At 48.4% G+C, this 11,038-nt stretch overlaps 1 protein-coding gene across 15 annotated transcripts in view; it reads right to left on the reverse strand.

The window, feature by feature from the left end:
• Nucleotides 1-7,774, reverse strand: part of Ca-beta (Ca2+-channel-protein-beta-subunit) — an 83,459-nt gene extending 75,685 nt beyond the window's left edge. For 6 of the 15 annotated variants that reach the window (XR_006261939.1, XM_043427688.1, XM_043427687.1 and 3 more), the window contains exon 1: nucleotides 2,722-3,775. Coding sequence is in view for 14 of the 15 variants with exons in the window: in XM_043427688.1 (XP_043283623.1) it covers nucleotides 2,722-3,111 (390 nt within the window). In the remaining variant the exon portion in view is untranslated. Of the gene's footprint in view, nucleotides 1-2,721; nucleotides 3,971-5,089; nucleotides 5,376-5,457; nucleotides 5,775-6,866 lie in introns of those variants that run through there. The other 9 variants (XM_043427680.1, XM_043427678.1, XM_043427681.1 and 6 more) reach the window with 9 other exon arrangements.
• Between the last annotated feature and the right edge of the window lie 3,264 nt (nucleotides 7,775-11,038).

An 11,038-nucleotide genomic window follows, 5' to 3' on the forward strand; every position in this document is an offset into this window, starting at 1 on the left:
GCATCGTTTTCATTGCTGAGCGGGAGCGTTCTCTATATATTCTTTTCGCGAGGGCTCGGTGGAGCTGCTCTGGACGTGTTCTCTCGCGTATATCCTTCAGTCCTCGCACACACCGATGCTCTTTTGCTCCTGGAAGCTTGTACACTGACCTATATTCTTGCTCTCGTGGAGAACGGGGTCTCTCGGCGAATATCTCGTGCCCGAGCGAGCCTGCGAGAATCCGCTGGCACAGACTCGCGCTACATGTGTGCACGAGCGTGTGGGAGAAGCTCCGATGGATGAACGAGAAGGGAGGAGGACTCGAAGGAGGCGAAATGGTCGAAAGGAGAGCGAAATTTCCCGCCCCGTTCTCGCCTGTCTCAATTTTATTACGATTCTTATTTTCCAGTTACATATTTCATCATTGTTTTATAGCGAGTACGCTTCAGTTGAATATATGAGTTGAAAAACGGGCTGAAAAGCACTCTGCATTTCCGTCGAACGTGCAATACTCTCCTGGCTTTTACAGCGGGGGTTAAATTCGATTTACATTCACGACGTAATCACATTACATCGCTATTTTTCGAGTTACTTTGTGACTCGTTGCCGCGGGGAGGAGTTGCCAGACACGTTTTTCAGCATCGCTGTGCGAGCCGAGAAAGGCCGAGAGGAAGAGAGAGAGACAAAAAGGTGTCACGTCGCGAGGTGAAAATTCATTTATAAATATATCGTTGAAATCGATAACGAGAAAAAGCTGAGTTAGGTCGTTCCATTTTCCGGTTTCTCACCCGCTTTCATTAGTGGTTTACCGAGGCCCGGAGGTCGCGGGGGAGGTTAAACTTTGCCAGAGGAATTGCGTGATAGGTACAAGCGTTGCGAAAGTACTTGGTAAAAACGAAGAATAAAAAGATGGAAGCAAGCGGCGTCGGGGGACGGGGGGGGGGGGGGTTGAGGAGGATGGGAAATGGAAGAGAGCGAGATAGCATCGGGTTAAAGAAGAGGAAAGAGAAAGAAACGAGATAGGAGAGAAATGGAAGCTGCGCTTCCTCAATGCAGCTACAAACGAGACCTCCGTATAACATGAGTGTTTGCGCAATCCTCTCCTCGTTCTGCTGCGGTCCCTATGAAAGATGTAAAGACTCTAAATGAAGAACGCTACAAATCTTCTCCCCTTTCCCTGCTCGCCGCGCGTACTCGCTTTTTCAGATTCTCAGGTGTGTTTACCTGCACAAGTACATAAGCGGTGGGGCCAATGCTACGAGTGCGGCAATACCTTTCCATTTTGTAGAGAGACGAAGAGTGCGAGGATTCTTTGATGACTCCTCGACGAGGCACTAAGAGAAGTCTCCTCGTCTCCCATCTCTGTTCGCGTTTAGTACCGCGACTCGAGCGCATCTTTTGTACGATTTTGTGTCTCGATCCCTGTCACAAAAGACTCTTACGATTCTCATTCCTCTCGAAAATTATAGCTGAGTTAGAGGGAGAGAAAAGAGAGTGAAGGCAAACGAAAATGATGAGAAAGGGACGAGGCTATGGAGCATCTCCGTTTTTGTACAATCTCGAATTGCTCGTAGTCGTACCTATATTTTCTCTCTCTCTCCTTCTGGCAACTTGCGAAGAGTCTGTTTCTCGAAATAACTTTTGTCTTTTTTCTTTATCGTGGAAATCGAGCGTTCCGCTTTTGGCCAGTCGTCAAGCGAGGAAAATGTGGTACAGGAGCTCGAGGAAGAGTGTGTACGTGAGAGAGAAATAACGAAGCGGAGATTTAGAGATTGAGGGAAAAACGTGGCCCGCGGAGAGGCAAAAGGCCACCGTCGGAATAATCGCGCGGCAGGACCTACCTCGACAATCGATCCTGACTCACCCTCTTCGCCTGGCGCCTGGCGCTCTCCGCATCGCGTCTATATCCGGCTTTTTACATCCGACAATAATAATACCCTCGCAGCGTACCGCGATCCCAATTCAAATTCATCCACTCTCAAGCGTTATATCTTGGTCGTTCGACGCGACTATAAATACGAATGGAGTGTGTTTGCGCTAACCAATTTGTCGATATTTTTCCTCGACCAGTCGGCATATTGAAAATAAATTCGTTTGATTGAGTCAATGTCATTGGAGAAATGATGGCTTGCATCCCACTCTGTGCACTGTCTAATTTTTGCTTCCATCTCTCAGACAGTGCGAAATGAATCAAGTTGATTCAAGGATGTCCTCCCTTATGTGGCTCGTTGATTGCAGGATGTGATTCCGGCTCTCACAGAAAATCTCTTCTCCGTGTGCTATCAATCTTCGGATTATACAGTTTTTTTTTGGCTCGAACGCAGTTGATTCAACGGTGACTTTCCTACCAGCGAATATACTAGGATAGCAATGCGACGATCGATCGTATTAAAATGATGTTTCGATGCTTTCGGAATCGGTGATTTTAAGCTGCGAGCCTGAACAGTCGCGGTACAACGAAAGATAAAAGAGATGATGAAAGCTCTGGCAAGAAACTTTCTTTCAACGATATGCCGCAAAGGTTTGCTTTAGCGAAGAGTTTTCCTTTAGAAATAAGAATACTGTGAGAAACTCGGCAAACAAAGTGTTTCGTAGATATTCGGTTATTAGGATAGTTGCCAACTTTGATTCGGTCCTGCCCAAATGAACGGGGGGCATGCCCAACAGAGGTTTGAGCTTACATCGAGTGAAGGAATAACAAGCAAATAGAGAGTGGGAAATGTGAAAAAGTGAAATTCTTACCGGATTATTGGTGACTGCGGTCGAGGCGTTGGCCGAAGGATTGGAGCGCGTGGTAGCAGGTGGATCATAGTCGTCGTAGTCCTGTTCGCGCTCGGGTCTGTCGCCGCTACGATATTCGGATCGTCTGGAGGCGCTAGCGTAGTTCTCCCTCGAGTCGCGGATGTCACGATGATCCCTGATGTCCCGGAGATCACGCGACTCCCGCAATTCGCGGGAGGATATTGGCTCGCGTCCGGTATTGGCCGTGTCGACGAGCCTCGGATCCCGGTCGCGTTCGTCGCGGGTGTACGAGGATGGAGGATGAACGGCGGATGAGGAAGTGGCAAGCCCAGCGCCGCGGTTGTCCGTGACACCTCCAACAGATCTCGACTGTTGCTGTTGCCACGACATACCCGGCGGTGGTGGGAGTTCTTCCTCGTCCTCGGAGTCGAGGAGAAGACGCTCGGTACCGTATCCACCACCGACGGAGCCGGGGCCGCCGCCACTTCCACCCCCACCGGCTCCACGTCGAGCGGGATGACGCCGGAGGTCACACCATCCTACGCCGTCGTCCTCCTCCTCGGGACCACCGGCCAGGCCGCCGCGGGCCGTTATGCCGATATCGCGACCCGATGAGGGAGCTCTCACGATGACGCGACGACGGGAAGACGACGACGATGCGCCACCGCCGCCGCCTCCGCCTCCTCCACCTCCTTGTAGATGATGCTGCTCGCGATGCGAGTGGTGATCTCGGTGCTCCTGATAGCGGTGATCTTGATGATGCAACCGCGACCCTCCGGGGGACTCCACCACATCACAGTAACCACCGACGACTCCCGTCGGCGGAACCCTCACGACGACGCCTTCCCGATAACCCCCCGGCACCGCCGATCTCGATAACCTGACTCTCGAATCTTCTCGTCTCCTTAAACTTCCACGTCCGTCATCCCCGTAAATATCGTAATCCTCCTCCTCCTCCTCCTCCTCCGCTTCCTCTTCCTCGGCACTGTTCCGCTCGTGGCTGCGCGAATAATCCTTTCGGTTGTGCCTCAGGCTACCCCTCCTCGACACCACTTCGAAAACGCTCCCCTCGATTATGAACGATTAGCCCGGGCAACCCTCCAACCGAGTAGCTCCTTTTTAACTATCCCACACTGGTTATCCTTATCCTCGCTTCCTTATTCTCGTGCACTTTGCCGATCGTTTCACCTTCTTTTCACGAAACTACCGCGGCCCTCGAATCCTGCAATTATCAAATCGCACCGTTCAACTTGAGATATTTTCGTTCGTGGCTTTCGTCGACGCGAGCGCGGAAAGAGAAAGAAAAATTTCGTCCGTCATTATTGGCATCGTCATTCCCCCCGATATTCAGTTACGAACAAACGTGACCTTGACAGTTACCCCGATCGACAGTTGCATCTACTCGTTTATACCATCCCCTCATATATACATGCAAGATATGTCACCGGGCTTGGCACACAAAGTCACACGATGCAAATTCAATTTTCCGCCTCTACCTTGCTCGGAGTATCGCAACTCTTCACCCCCCTGCTCGGAACCTAATTCAATTAAATCGCTGTGTCAAGCGATTTCGCGAGGACCTCGTGTACTTCTCTCTCCCTCTCTCTCTGTCTTTCGCTCTCTAGCTTGATGAACGACACGTGCTCGACTGCCTACGAATACATGCTCGCGTGTACAAGAGACTCTTCGCGGGCTTTTCATATTCCTTTCTCATTCTTCACCCACTCATCCTCCTTCTCCTCGTGTTTACATGCTATCTACTTCGGATTAAACCACTTACTACAACCATTGATCGATCCCAGCCCACCCCGTCTTCGCAATTATCGAGTGAATGTACCCTTAATAACCATAATCTTGTATCCAAACATTAAAACCCTATTTCAGCGTTATCCAAGATATTTCACCACTATGTTTCCGCTTTCAAAACGGTATTTTTACTGCTTGCAAAGTTGAAATGAATCTCACGAGGCTCCAAACTTGTCTCGAGCTGCGTTCAAAGTTTAAGGTTATTCCGACGACTCCAAATTTAAAACTCGGAGAAAACTGAATAATTTGAGTGAAAATCCTCGATGCTGAGCTTCAAAATGCGCTGCTCTGCGAGGCAAACACTTTTTTCGTTATTTTTCGAGATGGTCTCAAGGAAATGATTCAGCGGTACGACGTTTTTTTGAATTATTCTTAATCCGTTGAAGCAACGATGAAAAATGATGGTAATTCAACTTGTGAAGCATTGAAAATTCGACGAAAGATAATTACTGGTGGAAACTAATTCGTTTATCGTTAGAATGACCCGATTATTTCGATCATAAATAGTGATGGGTCCCTCGTTACGAGAACGGTAGTTATCTGTGTCGTTAATGTGTTTCACCTGAGCGTGATATTCCTGAGGTCACAAGCTTTCCGCACCGCATAATGATGACAACGGCAATGTACGAGGAAGCAAAATCCGATACTAATTATAATGAATTATTCAGAAATGAGGAGAAAATTGAGTAAAATTAGGGACATCGATTGCGGAGACGGTCACGGTGACGATAATGCGATGCGGACTCGTGTGAGCGACGCGGCTCAAACCGCGAGGAAACTCGTATAAAAAGATCTTTGACCTCCTCCGTTTCGAATATCACTTGTTCGATCATCCGAGCGATAATCGACGCGTAAAATCCTTGAACGAGTAAAATTCCGAATCGAATATTTTCCCCACTGCAAATATCCCGACGAGCGTTTTTTTCGTACCGTGATTTTCGAGCACGTCGAATTCTCCGATTACGAGCACCGAGTCGGGTTTTCACATCGCACCGATCGTGACACACCTGATTTTGGACGACTCGAGACAAGAGACTCGTTACGGAGAAACGAAGGCGATTCCGAATAAAACGAATCGAGACTGGCTGCCCCTGCCGACTCATGCACACGAACGAGATCGCATTAATTTCCGTATGAGCATTATATCAGCCGTCGCACTCGCACCGAAGGGCGTATGGCTGACTTCTCGTCGCTGGAATCGTGGAGAAGCGCGAGACGAGGGTTGAATAGTGGGGGAGTGAAGCAAAAGTGGGTGTGTGTTGAGGTTAGGTCGCGCCGCAGACCGCGAATGTAGGGCTGTGGGTCGCGCCCGGTCGAGCTCAGCTGCGCCCCGTGTGCCCTCGAGGGGGTTGTGTGCAGCGTTGCACCCTCGCCTGTCATCTTATTGCCACATACGACCGGAAGTTCACACGAAATTATCGGCCGGGCATTGAGATTTTTTCACTTTCATCATTCACGAACAAATTCGACTCCGATTCTACGATTTTAGATGTGAAATGTCGTTTCGTTCGATCAATGAGACACGAGAGGCATTTGGGAGGTTCTTGAAAAGTGGGAATGATCCTGAAACGACGGACGAAATTCTGTGTTTCGGTGATTTTTCCAACTCCCCAGTAGAAACGCCTCGTGCTTGGTCAGACACGGGCTCCCCAATGGGGCGATAGCAGACCGTCCCAGGGCTGAGCAACGAAAGTAAACGCTCTCGCTGCGTATGAGCGAACGATCGCACAAGCGTTTGCGAAAGTATTGGTAAGCCTGGGGATGTATACGTTGAGAGAGTAGAGCACGCAGTGCTCAGATCCGTGGACATGAGTGCGTCTGATCGGCACGTTTCGTGCGAGCTCGACTTCCTTCGACGTCATAATATTATCGAGTTGCGATTCCAGTTTACAAAGCCTACCGGCTGACGGCCCTCAGACTTTGTGTCACGCTCGAACCGCTCTCGAGCGCGGGGAAAAATGGGAGATTCGACGGAGCATCTGAGTGAGAGAAAAGGTGTTTTTGCTTCGGTTTCAATGCTCTCGATTTCGGTAGAAACGGAAGCGCAACGAATTCGAATTTTCGAATTTGAGAAAATTCGATTTCTCGTACGCTGAGGACGCGCAGAGAGGCGAGCAACGGGGCACGTACACGGGCACACGACGCTACGACACAGGAAAAACCGTCGTGCTGATAAAAAGTATTGATTTTCAAACTGCAGAGAATTTAGATTCGAATAAGGAAAATTGATGGATCGTACGCGGACGCTATTTCAGGCCGTGCCTGAACTTTGCCCCCAGTACTTGTAACTTTTCTTTCTCTCTCCGCGAGTTTGACGAAAATAACGTTAATTTTAGTACTTTTTTAGTACTTTGGACGCGAAGCACGATATTTCGACGTGGCGAGACTCGGATTTTCACGCTGCTATCACAAAGCCGTCTGCGTTGTGCGTGCTTTCTTATCTCCCCGCTTATTCTTTCATCCGAAATCCCTCCCCGGCACTCTATTTTCAAGCGAACGTTCGTTCTTTTTCTCGCCTCCTGGCGAATAATTCACTGTTTAAATCCTCACGGAGACACACTCGCGCGTACTTTTCTCGTTCTTTCTTTCCCTCCGTGGCAATGTATTACTGCATATAAATGAAAGTCTCTCGCTGTAGAATCGCGCACACACACTCACACACACACACACACACGCACACACACAGCCACAGACACTTTGTCTCTCCCGATAATTAAAGTGCACGCGGAAACTGGATCAGTCGAGGATCATCGTGGCGAATGATCGCGCGAAGAGGGAAAAATACGGAGCGGGAGCAGCGTTGAAAACAGGAACGGGGATAGAGAGAGTATAAGATAAACAAAAGAAACAAAAATAAAAGACACACAACGCGTTTTATTTGAGGGTTTTTGACTCCTCGTTGCGAGCAGCGTCAAAATTGTAGACGTGAACGACGTCGCGCGCGATTTAACGTACGCTCTCCGTTTACTGTTCACGTGTATGTGTCAGTGTCTGTTTATGCAAGTGTACGTGTGAGTGAGCGAGTGCGTGAGCGTGTGTTCGTGTACGTGTACGTGTAGAAAAGCCGAGCCGGAGTTAACGTACGTCGAGAGAGACGACCGTCGAACGTTTGCCGCTGGATTCCGCTCGTCGTTTTCCCCCCCTGTGGACTCTCTCGTGCACCTTATCACGGCTGTCGGACAAGGACACGTTAATTCCAAGAGTGCCGAGAGAGAACGAGCCCGAGAGGGAGAGCCGAGGAACGACTGGGGAAAAAGCTCCGAAGCGGCGCCACCGTCGCTTCGTTCCAAGTCTCGAGTTTCCAACCAGCCACCCCGTGCTTCGACGAACTCGCGGAGGAAAAGCCCAGGGTGGCGCTCGACCAGCGTCCGCTATGCTTCGACCAACTCCGAGCCCGCTCGGGGAAACTCGCCCGTTTCCGCTGTCACTCGTCGACCGATTCGCTCGCCACGTGACGTCACGAGGACGAACACGAGAACCCGGCTGTTCGCTTATCGATCGGGGCGGGGGCGCATGCGAGCGACTGATAAAAACCTCACCGCGGAGACTCCGCCAACTACACCATTCTTACCACCCTCTCTTCTCACCATTCTTCGGATACGTGTACAGCCTTCGAACATTGTGGAGCTCAACACGCAGGACGACCAACCGCGAACTCCCATCCGACGATTTAACCATTGGACGGTCCCGAAGACAACGGACATTGGCACACTCGCTCCTCACCTCCTTAAACAATCTCTCCGTCCCTCCTGCCAATCGCCCAAATATCCCCGACGTTCCCGACCCCCTCCCGTACCCTCGACCCCGAGGTATGCCTCAAACTCGCCCATGATTGCTCCACATACCCGCCAGAGGTCCCTCCTGCCGAAGACACGTGGCTCTCGCTCATTTTCTCTTTTGCCAATAATACTAAAATTCTACACACGTGCTTTTTCCCGGGTTTTTTAAATCCTCGCCTTTCTAATACACGGATCTTATCGGAATCATCTTCTTCCGACTCAACTACAACTCTGATCATTTTTCCTCGCCTTAATTCGTGCGCCACGAAACTCTGTCAATTTTTAATCACTCAAAGTCGTCCGATTGTTTTCATCGGTGCGTATACTACGCGCACACCCGTTGTCCGAAGGATTCGCAGCTCAAAACTCGCACAAGAGTTTTTATTTCAAATTCTGTTTCGCATTTTTCGATGAGAACTGAGTCGGTTCCACGGCGAGGGAAAAACTTTGCGAACGAATGAAAAGCAGCGTGGAAAATTTAATGAAATCACTGAAATCAGGCTGTTGATAACGATTCGGGTTCTCGAACAGAACGGCGATTCTCACTGAAGTTTTCGCGGGTCCTAAAACCGCACAGTACTTTGACCGAAGCAACGAACCAAAACTGCGGACCAAAGTAAAAAAAAAAACGTGTTTACAGATTTGTAAACGAGATTTGAAATGCTCCGGTCCATTACGATGAACCAGTTTTCGTCGAAAAACGTTTTGAATCGACGTACACGATTTCGCTGCTAATTACTCGACATCGTTAATGCCGAGCTCGTGTGATAGCGAGCACGTTGAAAAACGTTAAGAAATTTATTACTGAATAATCGAAAAATTGTTTTGTAGTTAACGACCGTTTTGACACGCATATCGATTGGGGTTCGACGACCCCGGAAACTTGTGTTTCGTGTCATACTTTTGTCGTTACAAAAAAAATCATCCATCGCAGTAAATGCGGAACGTTAAGGAAGAAATTCGATAACGGTGGAGGGAAATAGACATTTTTTTATAAAGCCAAGTAGCGATCAAATTCGAAACTTTTTTTCAATCGAATTAGAATTTTTTCCCCCACTTTTATAGCTTCTAACCGCCACACAAATTTTTTCGTCCGAGCAATCTCAAAGCTACTAAAAACCTCGACGGTTTATCGACAGAATATTTTTGAATAAATTGAACGTGCCGCTCGCTCATTACGAGCGCATATCAAACTACGTTTTTTTCATCCCAAGCGTAAATACGCGTCTTCGAAGACTGACGTAAACTCGAGTTTTTATTACACAGATTTAATGTTGCTATGATGGTCTTTGATTTCCTTCACGAACACAAAGTTAAGTTCTTAAGGATAAAAATGAATGCTGCTCGACAGAATTAACGAACAATTTAACAGATTTTACACGTTTGAACGTCTTCGGTCTCTCAACTTGGCGCGACACCTTCAAGCTTTTGCACCTTTTGATTTTGCATTCCAAACGATCTCGAGGGCTCTGGAACCCTCGATAAAATTCTGCGTCGTGTAAACAAACCATGAACATTAACTTTCTTTTTTTTTCATTTACAATGCAGTTTCCGAATCCCACCGAATAAATGCGTCGGTTTGAGCACGTGACGAGAGACAATGGAATTGAAGAACCAAAGTTCCTCGATCGAAACTCCAAACGTCGGAATATCGGCTCGAAAATCGATGAAATTCGAAAATCCTTCGGAGTGGAAGGAAAATATTGATGAGAAGAGCGCAGTGATCGCGTCGAAATTGCTTCACGGGTAAAATACAATCAGCGCCATCTGCCGGGGGGTGAGAAAAGCGAGGAGCAATATCAGGCAGAATTGGCGAGCAGAGTTGCACCCTTATCAAGTGACCGGCTGGTGTATCAACGGTTTATCAGTCCAGAGGAGTTTCCTTACCAAGCGCGTTAACCGTAACGAGACGCGGGCTTATCGATCGTTTGGAACTTGAGCGGGCGGAAAGGAGCCAAGCGGTGCTGCTTGCTGGTGGCTTTCGAAGGAATTTATACGAGATTTCCAACCCCCGATTCGTCAGGCAAGTGGACATTTGTTTATTCGTCATTCGCATCCGCAAATTCATTCCTAAAGTGGGTCAATCGTGAATCGAGCCACGGTTCGAGGGGACCAAAAATTTAGGTCGAATCCAAAAACTCGTTTGATCGTCTCGTTAGAAACATTCAGCGCGAGGTTCGCGAGCTCTAAAAAATTGACCTTTTCGTAATTCAACATTTTTTCAAAACTCTCAAAAAGAAATATTGAAAGCGAAGCAAAATAATGAAAATTTCTGCACTATTTTTCGGCTTTTTCTGCCTTTGGAAAAACCTACCAATCAGTGACTCTCAATTTGACGAGACGACTGTTATTCCGATGGTTAAAGCATCCCTCCTGAAGCAATGAATAATACGCCGAAAAAATATGTCCCTCAGAAAAAGTGATTAGAGGAGACGAATATCGGAGTTCCTAAGCCACGCGAGCATTTGCAAAAGTGTGAGGTAGAAAAAGGAGGTAAAATGTACTCGGGAGATTAGGGAGTGAGCAGGTGGCAAGAACGAGCGAGCGAGGTTCAAAGCTGAGGTGGTTTTTTTGTTGGATGTAGTGCACGAGCGACGGGACGAGGGGGGGGAGGGGAGGGGGGGGGGGTCGAGAGTGGTCTTGAGTATTTCATGGAGCACTTACGAGGGAGCAGGGGATAGCGAAGGAGAAAAAGCGCAAAAAGATAGATTCGTAAAAAAGAAAGGAAAAGA

Source organism: Venturia canescens, chromosome 9, assembly GCF_019457755.1.
Source record: "Venturia canescens isolate UGA chromosome 9, ASM1945775v1, whole genome shotgun sequence".
Lineage (NCBI taxonomy): Eukaryota > Metazoa > Arthropoda > Insecta > Hymenoptera > Ichneumonidae > Venturia > Venturia canescens.